General features: G+C 43.0%; 1 protein-coding gene across 1 annotated transcript in view; it reads left to right on the plus strand.

Annotated features, from left to right (window-relative positions):
• Nucleotides 1–23,191, plus strand: part of LOC138513089 (uncharacterized) — a 410,124-nt gene extending 386,933 nt beyond the window's left edge. Inside the window, exons 7-8 of the mRNA XM_069627758.1 lie at nt 21,507–21,538; nt 22,995–23,191. Coding sequence (XP_069483859.1) covers nt 21,507–21,538; nt 22,995–23,015 — 53 coding nt within the window. The 3' untranslated portion in view covers nt 23,016–23,191. The remainder of the gene's footprint in view (nt 1–21,506; nt 21,539–22,994) is intronic.
• Nucleotides 23,192–25,367: the final 2,176 nt, after the last annotated feature.

A 25,367-nucleotide genomic window follows, 5' to 3' on the forward strand; every position in this document is an offset into this window, starting at 1 on the left:
TCTAAACTAATATGGACTGAAGCAACGGCTATTTTGAAGGACATTTATAACATTGAATTGAATAGTAAAAATATAACGTTGCCCCTTGTACAATTGCACGTAAACAAAACTGCTATTCCATTGTTGAATAATACTGGAGCCAAGGAAATAGAGCTTGGATGGAATGTAAATGATGATTACTATTGGTTAACTAATTCCAGAAATACAAGCATGCGTACACACACTGCACCAGAAACCACTACTGAATACACACATGTCACCATGAACAATATAGAAGAAGCATGGTCTAGAATATTCCTGCTGCAATATCCACGAGTTGGTACCCAATTAAAAAACAGAAGGAGGAGAAAAAGGGGGGTGGGAAAAAACAGATACGATATTTATCATAACCTGGGGTTAGATGAAATAGAGGACCCCCGACACCCTGACCAATCAAACAAATGGTATTCAGAAATGAGCACTGCAGCAAAGCAAGCAAGTAACGAAAGTTGTTACGTGTGCTCACTTATTCCTCACGCAACTGGAACCCCAAAAATGTTAATCCCACAGGAAGTACCCTTGTCTGAGGCCCAATGTTTGATTCATCTAATGCTGTGTAGAATAAAAAAGACATTCGAAGCACACACAGTCAGTATGGAAAAATTGGAAAAGAACAAACTTGCACCAGCAGACGACAAGGAGTAATCTGCCTCCAGGAGCCATTTTTCATTATAAAAGGGACAAGATATGCAGATGACAAGTGGCATGATGAAACGATTGAATGCAAAGCTGAGGGGCTTCGAGGGCTGCCATATGAAACATACGAATGGGCAAAACAAACGTGCATCCCCATCTGGTCACAGCTTATCACCAAGCTGACATGGGTCACACCCTTGGAGAGACCCATAAAGATTCAAAAGGAAATACCACACGAACTTTGCTTCCATGGAGAAGGGAAGGTGAACATGGGAACCGTGCGGCAGTGCAATAAGACTTTAATAATGCCAGTTATGAAAAAAGGCACTGCCACATTAATGGACATATACTGGATCTGTGGCAAACGAGCTTACCTGCATCTCCCAGCATCTTGGAGGGGCACTTGTGCCCTAGCCACACTTCACTCAGCACTAATGGTGATACCAGAGAGCCACGTCCAGTTTACAGCAAGGCCTTCGGCTGACATATCGACAGCAGGCCAATCGACTGACAAATTGGCAGCAGGGCAATCGGCTGAACCATCGACAGCGCCCGATGAGACAATCACAGAGCCCCCAGCATACGAACTATTGTCAGAAGAAATGTTGAAAACTAAGTTGTCACGCAGCAAAAGATCCAATTATATTTCGTCCAAATCGTCAGAACTCCTTGCTGAAATCCCACAACAGTACAAGCTTTTCTCATCTGCAGAAACATTCTTTGCATCGTTCCTAGCACCAGGCTTTCAAGCAAGGGCAAACGCGAAATGGCTGCAGATAACACGCTGGGAGCTCATCCAGCTGGCCAACGACACTGAAGAAGGATTCAGCATCATAAAAATAGAGCTCCGAGCATTGCGCCTGATGACGATGCAAAACATATATGTCTTAGATCTTATCACGGCGATGGACGGTGGTGTTTGCAAAAAAATTGGGGGGGCGTGTTGCACGTTCGTACCAACTTCCGAAGCTGATAACGGGACACTGTCACATGTGATAACAGCAGTGCATAATTTAGGAGAAAGAATGAGAGCAGAAGGTGGAGTAGACAACAATACGTGGTTCAACAAAATGTTCAGCTGGATACCATCATGGGTGAACATTGCAGCAAAGATACTCATTCCCATCATAATCTTTCTTCTCCTAATATTCTGTGTGTGCCAACTGGGACTAAGATGCTGTGAAAATAATATGCCTAATTCAGCAATGATGATGGTAACCGTGGGCCGACAGACAACGGTGGCTACCATGATAGATGCCCAAGTACAAACCAGAGAATACACCACACCACAGTATAGGATGACTGCCATCTATAGACAGTATGGGGACGTGGTCGATAATCTACATTACACTACCATTAGAGAACCAAAAAACTTGCTGTGGTATAACGAGGTTTGGATAGATTTAGATGGGGATGGTGGGATATACTTAATTGTCACCCCAGAAGAATACGCAAGAAGAGGTAACAGCTTAAGAAGTGTGTGCAAAGCATGGATGCCAATAAAGGGTACACCTGCTTGGGATGAGGCTGTAGCTGAAGCTGAGCGCTACCGAAGGGAGAACGGAAAGAACGAGATAAAGTAGTTTGTTACTTTAGATGTAACGAAAGGGGGGAATGTATGGGAGCGAGGGGTCCTCAGGCCCCCTCGCGTCGTACGCTCCTCAGTACAAGGCTTGGACTGCGTGCCTCCGGTAGTGGGATTGCCCCTTGCCCTTATGTAAAGTTAACCACAGTTGACTGCTACATAGATGGGACTACTGAGCAGGACACGGGGCGTCCATCTCTTGTGCCCCCTTTCGACTCCATCTTGGGTAAACAGGCCTCACTGCGATAGTACAGCAATGCTCAGCTCCTCTTTCCACCGCAGCAGCCAAGGACAGAGACACACACACAAGGTGCGCAGGCAGCTGGCTGGCCCCCACCCTTGCACTCCCCCTGTGAAGGAAAGCTCTGCGCTTCCATTCTCACGCTGAAGCTGGAGAAAGTTGCAACAATCAATATGCTACAGTTTTCTTCCTCTGAGGTCACTGTTCGTCTGAGAACCGGCATGTTAACCAGGATGAGCTAAGCACTTTCTGCTCGATTCGTCCTCATAAACGTGCAAGCCACCCACCCCCATTAGAACAATTTATTCCCATCCTGACCCTGCACCCCCTGTAAGGTATTTCTTTCAAGTACCTGACCCTCGCCTGTGCTGCGAAACCCACCCAACACACCCACTACTAACCTTAAGCATTTTTACTACTATATATGTTTTTACTTGTACTAATGGGTTTGAAACCTAGAAGAGATGTGAAACATAGCCTGATTCTTTTACATGCATAATAAAGGTCAAGGCCTTCAATTAAAGCCACAAATGACTCAATTGTACTGACAATAATCATTGTGTGTGACTTATGTAGAAATGTGACAAGTATCATAAAATGTTTTAAATAATTTGTTATTTAGTGTGTAACATATTAGCTTAGGTAGTGACCACAGTGACCGGACCCTGACCTGCATGGAGCACAAGATGTTTGACGTCCGTCAGCTACTCAGCCAACCAGGAGGAAGAGATGCTACCCACACCTACAGCACCACACCATCTGGCCAATCGGGTCCATTTAGCATTTTTTGTTAGAGTTACTTTAACTAATATAAATACAAGAATGATGTAATGCGATTTGGGAGAGTTTTTTGGGTTATTTCCTAGCCGGAGAAATAAACCATCCTTTGAACTCTTGCAGCCGGGTCTCAGTGCCTCTTTCCCAGACAAGGGGTTGTGTTTGCTTTTTATTTTTTCTCTCACATGTAGTAAGCCGGGGAAAGGCACCTACAGTCTCCACCGCGATAAAGAAACACGGGTTTTAGTACCTGGGCTAGCCTACTTGCACCGTGGGCCGGTACCCCAGATTAGTGTGGCACAAAGACAGTACAAGGCGCTGAACTGGGGCACAACAGCAACAAGGCCAAGATGGAACTACCAAAAGACTATGACAAAGTAATGGCTGGAGAGGCTCGATGAAAGGTAACTAGGAGGAAGGAGAGGGAAGCTAGATCAGAGCTCCACAGACCGGCAGACAGAGAAAGGAAACGGTGAAAAGTGAGTGATCAAAACAGAAGGAATTGATATGAGCCTCAGCCTTTAAGCGTGGCACTGGAGTGAGGCATCAGCGAACGTTGTCCTAGAATAACTGGCGCACCGAGCAGGGTGCATGCATAGAACCATGGGAGTAGTCCCCCGCACATGCATATTACAGGTAATTGAGAGCGCAGGAAGCTGTAGAGGACCTAGGACCCGATGAAGGCGTCCAAGGCGCGGGTGCCAAGTTGCCTGGCTCGGAGACCTGAGAGGCATCAGCTGGAGATACTGACACTATACACCAGGTAAGACATTCCCACGCACCTGAGTCCCCATGCAGGATCTGCGGGTATGATGCATTACAATAGCCTCCTGCCACTCTGCTTTGTCACTGCCCCATGTGACACCATATATAGCTATTCTTCCCCACTTGAGGAATAGCAACAACTATTCCCACCTTTAGAATGAACCATATCATTTTGAAAAATGCTGAGTTAGTTGAGCCATTCTAGAGCTCCTTGGCATGTCACTGCATTTGGACATTTGACTGGCACAGGCAATATATCTTGCTAGCAATTTGCGGCATGCAGCTCCATGGGAATTTTACTCCACACTCACCTTTTACTTCAGTTGGTTCAGCTCAACTTCTCTGACGCATGTATGTCTGTACTGGAAATGTTTGGGTACATGGTGGGCATTTGGCATCATAGGGGGTCTATTGGTATGACCTGGGCAGGTTTTTGTCCTCTGCGACTGTAGATTTGGTGCAGCCATCAGGTTACTGATTATCTAAATGTTAAGCAAATACACTGCTCTCCAAGGGAAGGCGTTTGACAGGCTCTTGCTGTCGCACCCTTTGGTGTTGGAGCAAGAGGATGGGCATCACAACACTGGGTCGCATTTTGCTTCAAAGAGGGAGGTCTTCAGCCCTCCCTAGTCAGGGCCTGGCCCCTCCCATGGTTCTACCCAAAGGAATGAGGCACTCGTGAAGTGAGGCAACTGGTAGCTTTTCTTTGCCCCCTCCACAAATGGTTTCCATGAGACGCGGAAAACATTGGGCTTCAATATAAATCCGGCGGTAACTGTGCCGGTAAAACTGGCAGGTTGCCACAGACCTTCCGAATATTTCTGGCGCCTGGCTTGCCAGAAACATTGGAGCACTACAGCTCCGGCGTTCCGGGAAGTCAGGCGCCGGAGATTGTTAATCCACATTCCCATTTGAGTCCCACAGGACTCAAAGGGAATGGGGAGCACGGAAGCACAGGCACCGTTAACAATGGTGCCGGTGCTTCCATGAAACACTGCGGGCAGGTGCCGTTCCGCCCGCCAGGTCTAAACTTGGAGGGCTGGATGGCAACCACATGCAAAGTCGTACTATTCCGGTCCAGTAACAACGGTACCGGTAGGCTTACCAGCACCATTGTTACCGGACCGGCATGGTTGTAATGAGGCCCATTGTCTCTTCCCATCACAGCACTATTGAAGGGCTCCATCTACTTTCGCTCACATCCATTATTAGGCTCTTTCAACCCTAGACTTATTTAAATTCTGACTCCTATACTCACTCATTCCTCTGCTCCTGTCTACCCCATCTCACCCCCATCTCACTCTTCCATGTCACAGTCCCTCACTTGCCCCAGCTCACTCTTCCTCCTCACCATCCACTAATAACCCGCCTGACTCTTCCTCATCTCAGTACCCCACTATCAAACCTCACTCTTCCTCCTCACAGTCCCCTATTAATCACATCTCACTCTTCCTCCTCACAGTCCCCCACAACATACACCTCACTGAGTACCACAATTGTAATCACTAGCTTTACCCTCACATCCCTCTTCTATGTCGCAGTACACCATTAGTAATCCTTTCTTATCTAGTGAAGGCAAAGAAAGATGCCATATTTGATGAGCCCAATGTTGTGCAACTGAAGAACAAATATTTATAACAAATGATATGACATCAGTTATGTTTTTCTGAGAAAAGGAAGAATTGCAGGTGGTGGGAGGTATTGCATAACAAAACCCTTGAAATTCAGTGAAAAAACATTAATTGAAGTGACTTTAACGTGCTGATTTAATGCAACAAATCCCTTGCAATTTGGCAGATGTTGGAAGCTACACCACCTTAACTATGAGGCCTCCTTTGCGCAGACCCTAAGCCCTTTGATGACATCACATATGACATTGCATATGGCATTACCAATGACATCACTGGTACAACAGCTCACATGTGCAAGAGAGATGCAGCATTTAAAAATACTGCCCATTTTCAACCATGCTATTCTTACACACGAGAGTTACTCCTTATTGAACGTGCAGCACGTAAGCACAAATTGCACCACAAATGACATCACATATGACTTCACATCGAACATGTCAGATACCATTAGTGATGACATCATATCAGAAATCACTTAGGACACCACTGATAACCTCCTCAATTACCTTACTGGTAAGTGCCAGCCATAGGGAAACTATTTTTGGCTGTATTTGAAGTTATATATAGAGAGAGAGTGCATTCTAGTACAGATGCAATATGCCATGTCTTTTATGAAGGTCCAAAAACTTTTATCATGGAGTGTAAATAGTGGTAGGATAGCTACAGAAAGTTGGGCTTGCACATAGAAATCTACATTTTCAGATGCAATACAGCGGGAGTTTGCAATCATTGGACCTCCAGAGGTTTTACATTACAACTTCCACTAGCCCTACCCAGCATAGGAAAGGGCGAGGGATCATGGAAGTCATAGTCCAAAACATATAGCAAAATGCAAGCTTTAAAAATGCCACATCATATCATATCATAGCAAACACTGGCACTAATACTATTACAGATTTCCTCAATTCAGTCCATGTTACCCTTGTCTTGATAAACCTGTCGCCTCGCTAATTTAGAGTATTTTTCAGCATGGTTTACCTTTGCGGGCCACCAGTGCTAACCTTTACCTTTTGTCATGGTCAACATATACGTTTTTATTTTTTTAAACTGACAGTAAGTAGTCTAATACATGAAGATACAATGATTTCGGAAACTGTTCCTTCTCCTGTATGTTGTATTCTCTGGTGGTCCAGTGCCAAGGCAAAAGTCTTCTTTGCATGGGAGATTGTTTTTAGAACAGAGTGATAAAAGTACTAGAGTATCTCATCATGGTAAATGCTAGTCACGCTGCTGTGTAAGAATAACGTTATTGAAAATGGACAGTATTTTTAAATGCAAACTCCAATCAAGCTTTGCACTTGAATCCACCCTTATACACAGAAACATGGTTATTAAATGTTGCATCTCTTACTTGATATCATTGATGGTGTCATATGTGATGTCATCAGTGCGCTTTGGTCCTGCGTAATGGGGACCTCAAAGATAAGGTGGTGTAGCTTCCAACACCTGATGCATTTTAAGGATTTTATTGATTTAAATCGGCACATTAACATCATTTCAACTAACGTTATTTCACTGAATATATGTATATATATGGATATATAGATATATTGATAGTGGTAATGGAATAGTGGGGGGTGGGTAGAGAAGGGGGGTATGTGTATCAGGAAACACTCTCACTGTAAGTAAGGGGAAAGCAATTCAATGGCCATGGTCACAATGTCACAATCAAACAGTCATGTTCAAATTGTTGTGCTGAACCAATGTAGGTTTGTCTGCAGGAAACGAGAGAACGTGTTGGTATGACAGACTCCTTGGTTTAATAAATGCCTGGATCAACCTCCAAGCAAAAGTGCTGAAGACAAGGTCAAAAACAGATTACAAACACTTGCGTCCTACACTGGCAATAAAAGTACCAAACACGCTTAAAACCAACTAGTGTCTCTATTATAACGACATGTTAAGGATAGAATTGACCCTTTCTATCAGCCGTTGAATTCTATTACTATATGCAGTTCTAGAAGAATGACCTCAGAATGTTTCTCAAAGAAACATCCCTAGACTATGGTTGATTATTGTCATTGTACTAGATGAAGAAGAGGAGTATTTCAGGACTCTGCCACACAATTTTTGCAGGAGCTGACAGTAGTAGTATAGTGGGATACTTTTCATCAAGTGTTTCCGTTGACTGGTGGCCCAACCCTCTCCCATTGCCCCAACGTCTACGCATGTGATTGCACTCCAAAAAATGTAATTGAGCCCTAAAATGTTGTATATACATTTAAGTACCCCAAACATTTTTTATTTACATTTGATATGCATTTTATATAAATTGGATAAGAGTATCAATGGATTAGATATAAATTGGTACATACCTATGGGCAGTTCTAAGGCTATGACACTATTAGGAGTGGGTCTTACAATGCAGCTATATAGCTGTTACTGTAGGCCTTGAAAACATGTGGGCTCTTCAGACTTTTTGGGGCTATCCAGCTTGGTGTCAAGGAAACTGTAATTTTGAACAACTACAGTTATTATGAGGGGGGATCCGCTCCTGGAAGCTCCAGAGATTCCAATGATAGTTATGCACCTTAGTATCTTATGGGAAGATGCAACAGTCTTGATGTACTGAAGGACTCTAAGGATTTGATGAAGGACCGCGAAGCTGGGAAGCTCAGTGAGAACATGGTTACACTTTCTGTAGGCAGTGAGCCGATGCTTACCGCCACTCTTATGGGTCGGTCTTTTGGAGATTTTATTGAAAACATTCAGGAGGATACACTAATAGCCACGGCTAATTTGGAAATCTGGGGTGATGATGTGGTTCTCGAGCACCCAAGGTGGTAGAGCCCATGCGATCATGTTCAGACAAAATGATGCCTGAAGACAGCGGATACGAGTCCATGTAGAATGATGCATTGCTGACAGAGAGTGACCCCGACCCGGTGGTCCTTTGGAAAAGAATGAGGGGTCTTGAGTTTGAATATCACATTTTATGTCAACCGGTGGGTATATTTTTAAAGCAAACGTTTGTATTTTGTATCGGTGTCAGAACTAGCCAGAGTTAAAACCAGGTATTTCTGTTTTTGTCTACAGCCTTTAACTGATCAAAAGGATGGCAATGTGGAGAGCCAAGCTGTAGCAGACGCTGTCAATATTTATTATTTTTGTTGTTCAAATCAAATAGAAAACCCAGGGATTTGCGATAATAGCCTATGTAAGGAATGTATTTCGCTAATGAACACTGATAGCGTTAAAGAGGATGTATACGATTTGGACGTGGCACAATTGTTCACGGCCGAATTGACCTTGGTCAATTCGGCCACAAAGGCAATTTTGCTGTGGCCAAATCATGCCAAACTTAAACCTCCCACTGCCCCAAAACATTCCCCCACCCACCCCTACTTACCTTTTTCACGTCCGCTTTCTTTCTGACCCTGCAGCGTCAGATCCGTCCCTCCTACGTGGGTCAGATCCGATGCTGCTCGGTCCGTTTTTTTTTTGTCCCCGCCTCCAAATCTTCGGAAGCGGGGGACACCCCTGCTATCCCCAAAGGCCATCATTACCAAACATGGGGAGCGGGGGACACGCCCATATACCTGCTCCCCATGTTTGGTAGTGAATACCCAAACTGATCGTTTCCAAATGATCGAATGGTACTGGCCAAATTCGGATGGATTTATCATACGATCCTTTGTAAACAATCAATTTGGGTACTACAGTTAAAGATGATGTAGACACAGCAGTTGTGACCTGGCTTGATATCCTAGCTATTCAGAGCTTCACAGCTATAGTGGTGAACCCGTGTTTAAAACAGCACTTTCACAGATGGTGCACCAGTTATAAAATTGATGATCCACAGCAGGATGCTCATGAATGTTTGGAAATATCCTATACAGATAAATCATTATGTAAAATATGCTACATATTGTGCCCTGAACGTCTTGTAAAAAAGATGCACCTAATGTAGCCATTAACCCAGCAAAGTGTTGGGAATGGGGCGGCACAATGTGTGTCTAAAACGTTGTGGGCTAAACAAGTGACAAATAACCCCCTCTTGAAAATGAAGCATTTTGGACAGGGATAAGGTATATCAAAGCCAGTACAGCAGAGCAATGTGCATGTTGCCCCATAAACTGACCTATGAAGATTGAGAATGTAGATAATTTACATGTATTTTACGCATATTTGCAGGTAATAAAAAATGAACACCTGTTGCAAAGCTGTCAATTTAATGTGAAACACGCCAGAGGATTTGTACAGTAATTACTGTTGGCTTTACTTAAAGAGCATCTTGGCAGTATATAGCCCAGGATGTTGTGTTATTTGTACACACCACCGCAGGTATACAGATGTGACTGTTATAATATGCTATGTATCGCAAGCATATGTTCCACCAGATGGCACCCTACAATGGACCTGTACTGGGAAATGCACTACAAAGGGGGGGTTGGACGATTTATGGCCACCTGTGGGACCTATATTGAGACTGAAGGTGTACGATATGAAACAGCATTTCTGAGGTGCTAAAGAATATTGGTTGTTTGATAAGGAGCTTTATACATTTTTATCAGTCACTGCTATGCGGTGCATGTTTGTTTATTGATGCGGTGAACAGAAGTGTGTGCATCCCTAATTGCGCATACTGCAGAAGTTGCAGCCTGATTGGTAATTGTACAGCAGCTGATAACCCAAAATATTCAGTGTGAATACCAATCTGAGGGTGTCAATGTTAATAAAAATCTGTTGTCTATAAAACCGCGTGTCTCAATGGGGTGAACATCTCCCGTGTAAAGCTGCCTACAATGTATTACAATGAATGAAGCTGCTGTTGATAGTTATGGAGGTGTTGAAGACTTGTATATCGTAAACTGAGAACTGATGGTGAGAATGTGTCAAGGAGCGCTGTCAAGACATAGCTTTCGGATCAGGAGACCTACATGCTGCACAAGCCGTTGCAAAAATAAATTAAATGACGAATGACCAAGGTATCTGATATCGATCAACAATGGCAGGCAGATATCATGGATATATGGCAGTTACAGGAGGACAATGTTGGCATCCGCTATATTCTAGCCGCTATCAAAGTCTCATCAATATACGCCTAGGTTGAGGCTTTAAAAGACAAGAGGGGTCACAGTGTAGTGACAGTTTTTAAACACATATTTAGCAGCGGGCGAGTACTTTTAAAACACAGATCTGATGCTTCTTCACAGCTCAAAACACCCATAGATATGTGGACGTGTTACCCACATTTATAAATGTGTACAACATGTGGCATATTAAAACAAACCCCATTGCTGTAACACCCCAAAATTCCTTGAAGGTCTAGAAAAACCTGTATGCCAAAAGACTTTCTGAAAAGGAGACACAAACTCCCTTTAAAAAGAGGATCATGTGCATATCTCAAAACTCAAGTCCATCTTTACAAAGGGGTTTGAGCAGAACTACAGCAGTGAGATCTTTATCATAGATGGAGTGGCTCTCCTGGAAGGTCTTTATACATACAGGCTAATTGATTACTTAGGAGAATCTGTTCAAGGTGTTTTTATAGGGGTGAGATCCAGAAAGTCAGCAAAGACCAACACAGAGTTTAAAGAATAGAAGAAGTTATAACTAGTAAAGGCCATAGAGTTAAGAAGCAATATCTAGTGAAAGATTGGAGTGGACTTTGAAATTGAACAGTTGGTGGACGCGGGTTCTCTAAAGGCCACAGGTGTATAGCAGGAAAGTAATGGAGTCTACACCTTTTTATATTATGCTCCCCAGCAACCCACCCGTTCACAGATACATTCCCAGAGAACAAAATATCCTACTTCACCATGAAGCTGACCAAAACCGTGAATTTGGACGGACAGTGGACTGTAGCCATCACAGAAGTTCAATATGTCAGATTGTGGGGTACTCTGGGCAGCGGGGACACCATGTTTATCTTAAAACAAACATACCCACCAAGTCTTTAACCAGGATGATGCACAGAGGGGCATTACCCAAATATACAGTTTCTTGGCAGAGTCATTAACAAAAGTATTTTAAACATACCTGAGTATGGTGATAGAGTGTTACATATAAACCAGCACCAACAGACAGTTATTCTTCAGGGACCAGACGCGTCTGGGGAGACTTCATAACATATTAGGAACCGTGCAACACATTCGAATTGTGTAGAACTGTGGGACAATGCCTGAGCTGATATTAACGGTGGTTATTACAGCTTACTGATTTACAGCAATTTAGTGGAATATCAAAGGGTGGGGGATAGTTATGCACTTACTTAGAACTATGGGGATTAGAGAAAAAAACATTTAGACACCATAAACATACAGATAATAGACGATCAAGGACAGTTTTTATAATTTAAATACAGAATAATCTGGCTGCAGCTGCACTTGAGACCACTCTGGCTGAAGAACTAAGAAAACAGTGTTACAATGGCTGTGTGAAGAAGTACGGGGACTCCAGGGCCTATATGGAATATTACAGGGCCGAGGCATAGCCATATTTTATCGGAAGCCCTGTAATGCATGGAGCAGGGTTCAGCCGTATCATTATTATTATTATTATTATTATTATTATTATTATTATTTGCACTTGTAGTGCACCGAAAGCTCGTAGGCATCAGGGCACAGAAAAAGAAGAAGAAGGCATACAGACAAAGACAAACGTGACACTGGAGAAGCCCCCCTGAGAGACAGAGGGAGCTTGTTCCACAAGGGAGCTACCTGTACAATAAAAGACCTGCCCAAGTCCTCTAACCCTCTTACTCCAGGGGACTGAAATACAAGTTCCTTCACTAGATCTAGTGAACCTGGTCGGAGTACAGATTCTCTAAAATAGCTAGGGGCTTGCCCTTAGATGCATTTATGCACCAGTGTCAAGGCCTTGAATTGAATACGAGCTTCCACCGGGAGCCAATGAAGGCTTCTCCTGTGGGCAGAGATAGGTTCATGTCTTGGTATAAACTTGATGATGCATACCGCATCATTCTGAAGGACCTGGAGGCATCTAAGACTGTTGTTGCTAGAGCCCAGCATCAGAGCATTACAATAATCTAATATGGGCATCACCAGGGCACGCACCAGAGTGGCACAATTTGTCTCATAGACATAGGGTTTGACCAACCTAAGAAGACACAGTGTATATTGTGCCTTGTTTACAATACTCTCTGCGTTGGCATTAATGTTCAGAGAGGCCTCAAACACAATACACAGCATCTTAACTTTATCCATGGTTGGAATAACATGGCCTTCCAAACAGAAAGCGGAGTATTGTGGATCCAGATTAGATCTTGCCTGAGACGAGCCAAAAATCAACGTCTCCATTTTGTTGGCATTAAGGCACATGCCAATTATAATCATCCATTGTTGGATGGCGGCATACACTTTATTTATAGTCTCTGAGTCCTCCACATAGTTGCCACTCATTTTGAAGATGAGCTGGGTGTCATCGGCATAGTTGGTAGAAAGGACACTCAACCCGGCCAACAGATCACACAAAGAGCGGCAGTACATGTTGAAAAGACATGGAGACATGCACGCACCATGAGGAACTTCACATTTGACGAGCTCCTCTGGGGACCGTGCGTTGGCCCAGGCGATCTGTGAGTGGCAGTCTGTCAAGAAAGATCTAATCCATGCCAAGGCATTATCCGACATGCCGGTCGAGACCCTCAGCCTGTCCACCAACATATCATGGTTGACAAGGTCAACGGCTGCTGATAAGTCCAAAAACATCAGCAGTCCGGCCCTGCCTTGATCCATGATCTGGAGCATCTCTGATTTCATATCTAGCAATGCGCTCTCCCTTGCCATAATTAGTCCGAAAGCCCGATTATATAAAGTGGAAAGCTCCAGATTTCTCCAAAAACTCTTGAAGCTGCAGTGTGGCTACTTTATCCAACATCTTCAAGAAAAAAGGGGAGTTAGCAATGGGCCTAAATTTGGAATAGTCTTTAGGGTCAAGGTCAGGTTTTTTCAGTAAAGCGGTAACCGAGACCCTCTTCAGTACCTCAGGGACACAACTGTCCCGAAAACTGGCATCAATTAATCGAGTAAGAAAAGGAAGGAACAAAGACTTATTGTCCAAAATGATTATGGACGGCAGTAACTCACCAGAGCAAGTGGTTGGCCTCATATTAGATATAATATTAGCCAAAGTGTCCTCAGATACACCTCTAAATGTGAAGCCCACAAGGGGGGATTGGTCTAAGGTATCCACCGGTGTAGTGGGGTTACTAGATTCCCTCCCTATCAAATTGGCCTGGGTTTTGGTTTGGGCAGCAAGTATTTTAGCTGTAAAAGCAGCTTGGATGCTTTCACAATCAGTGTTAGTGGGGGGTGGAGATCTGTAAAGTAACTGTGGGTTTTTCGAGGTCCCCGAGAACCTGGAATAATTTCTTGGAGTTATTTTCTGCATCTACAATTTGACAGTCCAGGAAAGATTTTTTTGCCAATAAAACTTAATCTATATATTCTTTCAATGATCTTGCATTATTCCCGATTGGCTGGGGATTGGTCTTGTATCCAGGCTCTTTCTGCTTTCTGTTTTTTCTTTTTCATGACGTGTAAGGCCTTACCATACCATTTTTGATTATTTCCCTTCTCTCTTACACTTTTAGTGGTAATGGGAGCAACCTGATCCAACATAGTCAGAAAACATTTGTCAAATTCAGCCTCCAATAAACTGGCAGAGTCTGTAGCAGATGTAGTCAGCATCAGTGAAGATAAGCAAGATTCCAGGTTCACTTTACTGATTTTATAAAAATGTCAACTAGATACTTTGCACGTGGGATTACTTTTCTGATGATAAATACAAGGAAACACAAACGCAAAGGAAACAAAAGAGTGGTCAGACCATGCGCAAGGCTGGACAACTGTAGGGCTTAGAGGTAGGTTCTACTGGTCAACCAGTCCAGCCTGTTGCCTAGGTTATGTGTAGACTCCTTTCCATTCGCAAAAACAAATGTATTTCTGGCAAATCATTTCTCAAGCTGCAGATCCGTAGAATCGAGTGGGTTGAATAGGCAGTTGTTAAAGTCACCCAGCACAATTGAAGCTGCATTGGGTCTGTGAAACAAAGATAAGAGCCCAGTAAAATCATGCTGAAAATATTCAGTTTCATGGGGGGGATGATATAGCAATATGATGTTTATACAGTTAGTCACGGACGGGGTACTTTTAAGGAACAGAATTTCTGCACCCCGACATACCACTGGGGTTTGAAAGAAATTGAGGTGAGAGTGGGCAATGATGGCCACCCCTCCACCTCTATTGACATCTCTATTCTGGCAGGAAAACAAAATAACTGGGTGGAGTAGCTAAGTCAAGGTTGGGGCCACTAGACTCCTGTAACCATGTTTCTGTGATAGCCATGATATCTGGTCGATAATATAATCACGTATTTCAAGAGCATGTTTATCTAATGATCTAGTGTTTAGTAACGTCTTTTTAATAGATACACCATTCTTTTCTGAAGAGAAAGTACATTTTCTATTAACCTAGGCATCACTAGAAACCTGTCTATGAGGCCTGTGTTTGTTGCAGGAATCATCACGGTGATCCCTTACCGACTTTGCGGTCTGACTCCCCGCTCCACCTTGAGGTTCTATCCTGTGGGGGGTCAGCGCCGGAAGTCTCTTCAATGCCCTTCCGAGGGCGCGGCTTTGTATTAGCTAAACCACACATGAAATTGGCTGCCACTCATGGGGAGTGTGACAACAGCGGTTGCCAACCATCTCACCAAACAGAAAAAGGAGGGGCAAGACGGATCAGGCTTCATTTATAGACCTTGGAGGAGTGTTAAGAGGAAGAGATCCACATCCCATCTACGCAAACCAGTGAAACCCATTAAGAAAAGAAGCTCCAGGGTCCAACGTAGACATCAGACTAAGAAGAAGCATGTTAGCCCTAAAAGACACCAGAGCAGTGATATCTTGTAAAGAACAATGACCTTCTGACACTGGCCCACCGGGGAGTGTGTGAAATCACAGTTTGATCTCTTCAGCGTACCGCAGACCAAAACCAGCATCGAGAACAGTTTTTTCATGGAGGTGTTGCCTCTGGCGGCACTATGGCCGCTAGCCCCCATAGAATTTTTTGTATCGGGATCGACCAACATGTATCTGGATTTGAACGACACACTATTGCATCTAACTTGTAAAATAACAAATGATGATGTCACCAACATTGCGGTTGACGCGCTAGTGGCTATGATTGCATACCCCATAGCCACGATGTTCAACCAGGTGGATGTAACATTGGGCGAATGAATGATAACACACAGTGATAATATGTATGCCTAAAGGGCCTATATATTGAGCATATTAAATTATGGGGCTAATGCCTTGGAAAACCAGCTATAGGCAGGTATCTTTTAGCAAGACACTGCGGGACAGTTCAACGTCACTGTTCTGGATCGTGAGAATGCAGTGTTCGTAAAGAGAACCTGCTACGCCAGGCTCAGTAGAACATTTGATTTATTAGGTCGTCTGCATTCAGACCTTTTCTTCCAGGATAAACTGTTGATCAGCTGCGTCGACCTTAAAGTGAAACTATCCAGAAACACAAACGCTTTCTGTCTCATCAGCGTGGATGCCGAACTATAGAAGCTAGTCATTGTATCTTCTAGTATGTTCTTTAAAAGTTTGAGTTTCTCCACAACCATTAGACTAGCACATGCAGAGGCGTTGCAAATACCTAACGTGAAGTACCCACTTGAGAGGGTAGCCCTTAAAAACTTCAGCATTCCTATCGGTAGCCGTGTTCCCAGTCAAGACAACTTGTTCCTGGGAAAACTCCAAAAAATACTCATCATGGAGATTGTTGAAACAGTGTTGCTCACAGGCACATACGCTTGTGAACTATGCAGCGTTGCATAAGGGTGGTGTCTTGATCGCAGCCAAAGCATACATACCTGACTTTGGACTTCCAAACATAACCAGGGAGTACATGGGGTTGGTGTCTATTGCGAGGAAGCACATGTGTGATGTGGCAGTTGCATCCCCACACAATTACTGCACACTACTGGCCTTCGATCTAAGATCTGACAACACATCATCTAACCTATTGAGGAGTGGGAACCGACGAGCTGATATAAATTTTGAAGGAAACCTGAGAGCTTGCTTCTAGTGTGGAGCGTTTTTGATAGTGTTGCCAAGATAAACACACAACTAAACATACTCTTTCATATTTAATGGATAGTCTACAGATAAAAGGATTCTGGCGTAACCATAGGCACACCGGGAAAACATTTCATGGCATGTATGCCAGCGTTATATAGACCATGCAACTACTCTCCACCCGGCCGGTTAGCCTGTTGGTGCACACCGTTCCACAGACCCGTGGTGGAATGCATTGGATAGCTCTGTGATTGGAGGGGGATACTCTAATTGTGCTTGACAGCTTGGTACACCTACTGCAACACCCCATATGCGCCTGTGTGTTAACGGATTATGTGAAAAGCATTGCAAAGTATTAACGTTATACCACTGTGCCGCCAAACGGATAGCATGCAGAAAACACTATATATTCTTTATCAGTCAAATGTATGAATGGAGATTGCTGTCGGCTGTTTTCAAAATGTACTCAAACAATTGCAAACAAAATTATCAAATGGTGACGAGATTCAATAATAATAAGAAATGACACGTGTATAGAGCTTGCAGAATTTTTACTTACCCTGTATCCCTGTATCAGACATTCAGATGTGTTTGTTCTATTTAGTGTTATTGTGTATGGATACAATAACTATTAAAAATCAACAAGTGTTGTGTGTACTTATACATAGGTACTGCAACATAATAAACAATCAGTCCACTTTATCTTTTGTTAAAATATGTATTTATAAAAGACATTTAATTTAAAAAAATGAGGAAAGGCAACGGCTATACTTAAAACAGTATGTTTAATACACAGAAGATAAAAGGCATCAGTTGTACTTAAAACAGTTATATTTTTTAAAATATGTCTAAGCTATCGGTTGTTGGCACTAATCAGACAACCGGGCATATGCATCTCCTGCGAGGCCGAGGCGCTTTAGAGGTATAGACAGCGGAGTCATCATAGTAGTTGGTGGGTAAAGAGTCTTTAAAGCCCCATGAAGGCCCCTGCCCTTGTGACTGGGTGATCAGAATCTGTTTGTAGGGGTGATTGCCCTGGTTGTATTTATAGGCCTGTGTTGTTTTTGTTGTGTGGTAGTGGGGGAACCCATTTTTAGCCTCTCCAGTAGGCATTGTTGTGTAACAGTACTGACAATGGATGTTGGGATATTTAATTCAGTAAATGCCTGCATGAACTTGTTCTAGCCGCTGGGGGCATTTTTATAAAAGTTGGCTGTCGAATTGTAATACCCCAAACTAGATCATGGAGGTTCGAGCCCCTTACAACCCAACTTCTATAGATAAATTATCCTTTATTGGTCCATGCCGCCACATCCTTTTCAAGCTCCATTTTATGTAGCAATAGATCCGTATTAGGTTTATAGCATTGTCTACGTGTATTCACCATGTCTGCCATAACAGGGTCTACTGATTGTGGAACCTTCACACTGCTAGATTCATCTGGGGACATGTGTAATGTTAGTTTGTTCTTTTCTGCATCACTTTTCTCAGCGTGTTTTAAGTATTTATGCAGAATATCTGCTTATAAGGCCGCTTTGTCATGAGCCATTAAATTAGTCTTGTTTAAAACATCCTTCATTTTCGAGTCGATCCACCTGCTGTTAACCTTCCGTATATTCCAATCCTCTGGGGGTGCGGGTGCCAGGTTTTTCAAATGGTGCTTGTCCACCAAATACACTTTGTGAGCATGCTCCATTACTGTCTCTCAAGCAATCTGCTGAATACAGGTAGGCTATGCCTATGAGAGATCCTATGAATCCACCGTCCTGTGAGACAACGTTTCTTTTAGTCCATATTGATCCCTGCTATTAACCAGTTTCTTGATGACACCCTTTAGCAGACTTACTTGGCTCTGTGTTAGGGGGACGTGTTCCTTTAAAGTGTTCTGGGCAATCTCCAAAATGGTGGCAACCAGATCGTCAGTGGGCAGTTCTAGAATGGCCTGCGTTGTTGAACGGTGGCATATACAAGCATTTTGAGCAGTGAAACATTTCTCTGTATGCATGCCAACAGGTTGAAAGCTCTAACAGCTATTGACACGGTACTGTGGTTAAGGGTGTTTTCTAGAACTTTTAGATGTCTTTTTATGGATATAGAAAATGGGTAGACCAAGTGGGAATATATCAGTGCACAATCTATAATCCTCTAGAGTGGTTGTTTTTAAATCAATCAACAGATATCTGTAGGGTTTACTAGTAGCGTCTTCAAAAGCCTTTATGAAAAATGTTGTTTTGGATAGATACTTCTGTCAAGCTATCATGCCTAGTTGTTGCTTATTACAGGGGTTTTTAACTAGCCTTTAGTGTTATAGATATGTTGCTCACGCCCTTGTTCAGCATGATATAGCAAATGCTTACATTGCAGTGATGTGAATACTGAGTAAAGGCATTTTCTAGTTCAGCACTCTGACCACCCTCTGTCGTCAAATCGTCCTCTTTGACCATATTCACCATGCTCTGAGGTAGCAGGTGATCATCGTTGAGACTGTCCAGCATATCTTCTACAAATTGGAGGGGTTTAAACTGGTGCTATAAAGTTGTATAGAGAGACTGCTATCAGCTGCAGATTCATACAATAATTTTTGGTATGTGGGCCATCGCTGTATGGGCATTTTCTAGGGGTTTTCTGACAAAACAGTGCATACCACAGCTGGAAGAGCTGGCCAGAACAAATGCAAATTGATGTTCCAGTCTGGTATCCATAACACCAGGCACTCAATGGCCCTACGGATGCTTTAGGCCACCTACTGTCAGCATCCTTTTAATAAACACAATGCTGAGAGTCTTCTGTAGAGTACTTGTGGTGATTTCCCATTGTTTTTTATCGCGCACGATACATGGCTGTGTAACGGTGATAGACCTTGGGGTGTTACGCGAATCTCCCTGTCTATGCGACTGTACAAATTGTCAAAATTAATTTTGACTGTATTGTTAACGTTCAGCGTTATGCCTTTCACTTTCATACTGATAGTCCCTAGAGATTTGTGATAGGCATTTGTTTTAGGCAGCGGGTACAAACTCCACAATGTACTAATCAGGGCCGAGCTCTGCAGTTAGATCCCCTAGATAATCGCTGGTGGGCTGATTGACATCCCCTAGCGGTTGACAATAACACTATCAGTGTCATGATACAGAACCCTCTCTTCCATCACACCATACAGCTTTAAGCACACATGAGTGGTTGTGAATGCGGCTATGCATATATTAGTATTGTTAGAAGTTGTTGGATATTCCTCTGTGTATCACCAGCATAAACAAGCTGTTTCATCATCTGTGAACATGCAGCTGCTCACATCGTAAGAATTATCGAATAAATAAGCATGAGGCTCATCAGGATCTGTGATGATGGTTGTGTTTGACAAATTACCTCTTTGTGCAAACTTGCCCCACATTGACTGAAGGCATAGTTTTGCCAACAGCCTCTGAGTGGGGTTGTCTTTGATGTGTCCAATACGCAAATGTATGCCCTGGTCTTTGTAATAATCATACAGGTAAGCCTGTTTAGCCGCATTGTCCACACACCACAATGGAAAGCCATAATCCTCTTTTTTTGCTAGAGGAACATCTGGATATAACCACTGGACAGCTCTAGGGTCATTGTTTTAAAATTCTTCCTGTGTGCTCCCTTCTGTGTGAACCCTCCCCTCTGGTGCATCCTGTGTTGTTCATTTTCTCTCTCACTCTCTCCTCTTTCCTCTTTGCACCTTCCATGGTGCTCTCAATTTCTCTCATCTTCTCAAACTGCTACTCTATCTCCTATCCCATCTCTCTCACTAAGTCTGGAAGGATAGAGTTCAAGCCTTTTCTTGTGGCAAATGTAGATGGCATTTATATAATCACACAATAATCAGGGTGAGAGAAAGCACACACTTTCATGATTACACCCCTGCAAGTAGAAAGATCCAGTATTTCAAATTGGTAAGGGTCAGGAAAATGTTGGTCCCAATATGTTTAATATATACATTTGTTTATCATAATAAAGAAAAACAACCAGGAACACTAGTTAATTTACAATTCTGTACACAACATAGAAAAGTACAGTCCAGTCAGATTGACTGGATTTAGTGAACATAGAACATGTTTTCTACAATCTCAGAAACTCAATTAACAAGTAACATGTAAACACAATACAAGATTCTGGTGAACAAATATCAGTGTTAGCGATGAACACTGGTGTGGTGGGAGGATCGTCAACACTACTTTCGGCCAAATTGATGAAGCTGTTTAATGAAGCTTGTATGTGGTTGTCCTTCATCAGGATGGTGGAAATGGTAGTGGAGAAAATGTCCAGTTGGTCTCTGTTGGTAAATTAGGGTTTAGCAAGGAGCCCTTGAAATGTAGATGGCAGCCATGAAAATGGGAAAGGGAGTTCTGAGTATAATCTATCCTTCATTTCCCATTTCCTTCATTTCCCTGGGAGGAGGATCAGAGAGAGAGGCATAGTGTGAGGTAGAAAGTAAATGGGGTATGGGTATGGGTAGGAGGGGGGGTTGGCAGGAGGCAGGTGGGCAAGATAAGGGTGAACTGTGGGGCGAATGAAAGAACCATGCAAAAGGGTTGCTTGTGTGCAGGTGGCAGGTTTCCACGGATAGAGACCATTACCGGCGGTGTCAGCCCACCATTTGAGCATCTGGATGGGCCATTATATCCTTTGTGGGTGCTAATTAAACTTAATGTGTTCCTACCACCTACAAGTGAAACTTTTTGGGGGAGTATCTGAGCACTACTGGGCAGAATATGCACACCTTTAACATTTATCATTTTATGTCTTTTACAGATCAAATCAGCTGTGAAAACACAAAGGAAAACGTGAGTGTGTTATTATAAAGTTCATATATTACACAGTATTCCGCTAGCACATATCACTTTTAGGACATAGTAAATATCAGCCATTTTGTATTACGTTACTACCTCTAAGTAAACAGGTGTACCTCTGTTGTGCATGAGATTGCTATATCTGTAAAGGAGACACCATGGAATGGAAATACTGCTGTTTATCCCTATGGTGTTGCAGCCAGCAGTGTGCCAGAGTACAACAGTGTCACACAATTACCTCCTTCAGAAGTACAGAAAGCAGCAACCAAAGCTGCGTCTTGCAGCCATAAACCCAGATTGGCTCCCAAATCTGCTGGATCCCTCAAAACTCTGAAAGCTGATAACTGCTGAGTTATGGATCTGTGACTGAGCTGTGACTTGTCCATCTCCTCTGCATTCTCACTAAAGAAACTTTGGAAACACTCTGAGGTGTGTCCTTCTCCAATGAGAGCAGAAGACAGACACCTGCCACAGGTTGAGCCTGCCTGACCAGTCGCCGTTTGTGCCCCTGCACCTCCCAGTTACAGTAGGTGAAATCCTGTTACATTTTGCAAGTGGAGTAGAGCCGGAAGAAGGTGTGGAAATGTGTCATAGCACATTTTTGGTTATGGACAATTAGAGCGGTGGCAGTGTGTGAACACAGCGGTTAAGACAGTGTTAGTAGACACCATGTATATGTTTTGTGGGTACACATGCTTCCACTCCCTACCCACTGGTGACTATAGTTTTGAATAGAATTAGAAGGGACAGGGAAGTTCCTGTACAAAGCCTATGATTTTGAATGGCTTCTGCATCCATAACAACCAGGTGTCTTCTATGACACGCTCTGGGCCTCTTGGTGCAAAATAGCCCAAATGTGAATGGTGCGACATTCAGAAAACTATGATGAAGCAAAAGAAAGTGCTTGGCGCTAGTGATCCAAATCTATAACTTGCACGATGGAGCCAGGTGGGCTGATTTTCTTGCTGGTTCTTGGAATTAAACCAACAAAGGGAATTGCAAGAGACAAGTAGAGGACCACCAACATATATTGAATGTAGTTGCGACATCAGGGCATAATTGAATCTGCTGAGATTGTACTGGCTATAAATATGAGCCTCAACTGAAAGTCAGAAAGTGTTTCCATTAGCATCCTTAACCTCTAATAGGATGGCTTTCCCATTCAGTGACAGAGCTGTCATTTCAGAAGCGAACAAATATTGTACGTTGATGTCCACTATTTGAAAACTAGGGCATTGTAGCACACCACTCTACTCTGACTAGAACCAGCATCAGAAGTCCAGACATTGCAGTCCAACACTACTGGCCATCAAACATCATACACATGAAATGCCAATTCCTGTCATCTCATTGTATTCCTTGTCATGGCCATAGAGTCTCTTCTGCAGAGACTCTGGAGTTGGGACAACAGTTATTAAGGGTATATATTATTTTGTTCTGTCTTGTGCAGGTAGATTCATCAGCTGCATGAAGCACAAGCATGAAACAAGATATGCAGCATTACATGCAGTCCGACGTGAAATATCCAGTGACTCTACTACCGAAGTTCACAGCAGCTGCACATCGTGAAGCAGTGCTACAAAAAACATCTCCAAATATTCATATTGATTTATGGGCAATAAAACAGCCCATCCGGGCCTCAGATAACTTTGTTTGACGTGCAAGTGTCAACTTGGTCTGCATTTCTACATGCTGTTTTTAGTAACTGACCAATCTCAAACAGTGTTTTGCAACCCCTCCTTTCCAGAGGTTTTTGACAACACCCATCAGCCCCAGCCAGCATAGTCAATTATGTGTGGTTACAGAGGCACTGTCTGAAGCATCTGGAGAGCTACAGGTTGCTGACCTATGATGTGTATACGTGATTCTATGTATCTGTGCATTTCTAAATACTTGTTTCGATATGTATCGAGGACTATACCATTGCTATCAGTAATTTCAGTACCATTGATCAATCCATCCATCCATACATCCATCCATCCATCCATCCATCCATCCATCCAGCCAACTCCCCTATCTAACAAACAAGCCTAACCACCCAGCCACATTCTTCCATAAATCCATCTCTTCAACTCTCTCTAGGTCTGATGAGTTGATCATTTATCTAGAAGTTAGAGAGTGTCTGAAGAATCTTAATGCAAACTGGCAAGAGAGCGCCTTTTGGGTTTATGACTGCAGAAGATCTAGGTGGAAGACATAGCCTGCAAGGATGATGTTTTCAAAGACATAAGCATATATGTTATTTGATAAGCTCCTAGAGGTTTTGAGATTGTGGTGTAGATTGTTCATCAGCTGAAATAAGGGTTAGAAGAAGTCATCTCTCTCTGGAAGGGTCCTGAGCTAAGCCATCAAAGTCCTTTCTTGCAAGCTTACTCAACAGATGGAGAGAGCTGTGGCTAACACCTGCCATACAGATTTGTAACTGCTAAAAGTACCTTTGCAAACTAATCAAAGGATTATAATATCAAGAGCCTGGCTCAAAACATGAGCGAGTGCACAGAGATCACATATTGCAGGGCAGCTAATCAATGCATTAGTGACAGTCAGTGAATGTGCATGAGTCATGAATGAGTGCATAGTAGATGCATCTATCCCACTAAGGTTTGGAGGCAGTTAAGATTTCTGGATGATGGTTTAGCTGACAAAAAACTGAGCAAGTGAGAAATAGAGCTCTCACTTGACAGAGGGATCTCCACCTGGAGCAACATTCATACTGGCTCGATGGTCTGGCGACATCACTCAATCCTATGATGATATGTCCCCAGGATCCTGAAGGCTTAGAAAAAAGGGGTTCAATATTTAGAGAGGGGAAGCAGACAAAGTGAAGGATCTAAGCAATGTCTGTCATTTGCCACTGCCTTTGGGACCAATCAGAACTTCCCTTCAGTAGACTTGGGCTCATTGCTTACATGTGCAAGGCCACTGAATTCATAGCTGTTTCTGGATGGTCCAAGTGCCCGTGAGAGCACTAGGGCTTTAGAAATACATCAAGTTCACTGGAGGGTGGATACACACTCCCTTCAGTGGGGAGTCTTTCAATAAATTATCCAAAAATTTAGGTTTTCAGAATGGATTTAAGATATACTTATGTGGCACTAAATCGTGGTGTGTCGTTATAGGTTGTAGAGAGTTATTGCAATGGATTATATTATTTATTTTTTTACTTTATTTTGACTAAGCCATAAAAGTATGCATATAAATATAAAACAACAGCAAATGGCCCTGGTTGATCAGGCGGTGTAAACACAGTGAACATTAAACATAGTTACAGTGAACATTAGTATATCATATATAATTAGAGCACAGGCATACATTTTAAAAGAATATGCAAGCTTCCATTACTAAAAGAAATCGAATGCGTCACTATGTTGAAACCTCATAATATAAAGTAAAACAAATTCATTGCAGCAAGACAAAGGCCCTCATTACAAGTCAGGCGTTAAGGGTTTAACAGCGCCGTCAGCGCCGTTAACCCTTAACGCCTGATTCACACTTTAACGCCTGCTTTTTGCAGGCGTTAAAGTCAAAGGCGCTAAGCGACCTTGGTGCTAATTACGGCACCGTAATTTACGGTGCCGTAATTAGCACCTTCCCCATGCCCATTATGCCCTATGGGGCAAAAATGGGAATGGGGAAGGGCAAATGGTGAATGGGGAATTACCGCCCCACTCACCTTGGAATGGAGCGGTAATTCCGCCATCCACCATGGCGGAATCCGGCATGGACCATGGTGCTAATAGCACCATGGTCCACCGCCTGACTTGTAATGAGGGCCAAAGACACAAATAATACGATTACAATATATTAAAAAACATGGTTCATG

This window comes from Ambystoma mexicanum, chromosome 12 (assembly GCF_040938575.1).
Source record: "Ambystoma mexicanum isolate Mex_15411 chromosome 12, UKY_AmexF1_1, whole genome shotgun sequence".
Lineage (NCBI taxonomy): Eukaryota > Metazoa > Chordata > Amphibia > Caudata > Ambystomatidae > Ambystoma > Ambystoma mexicanum.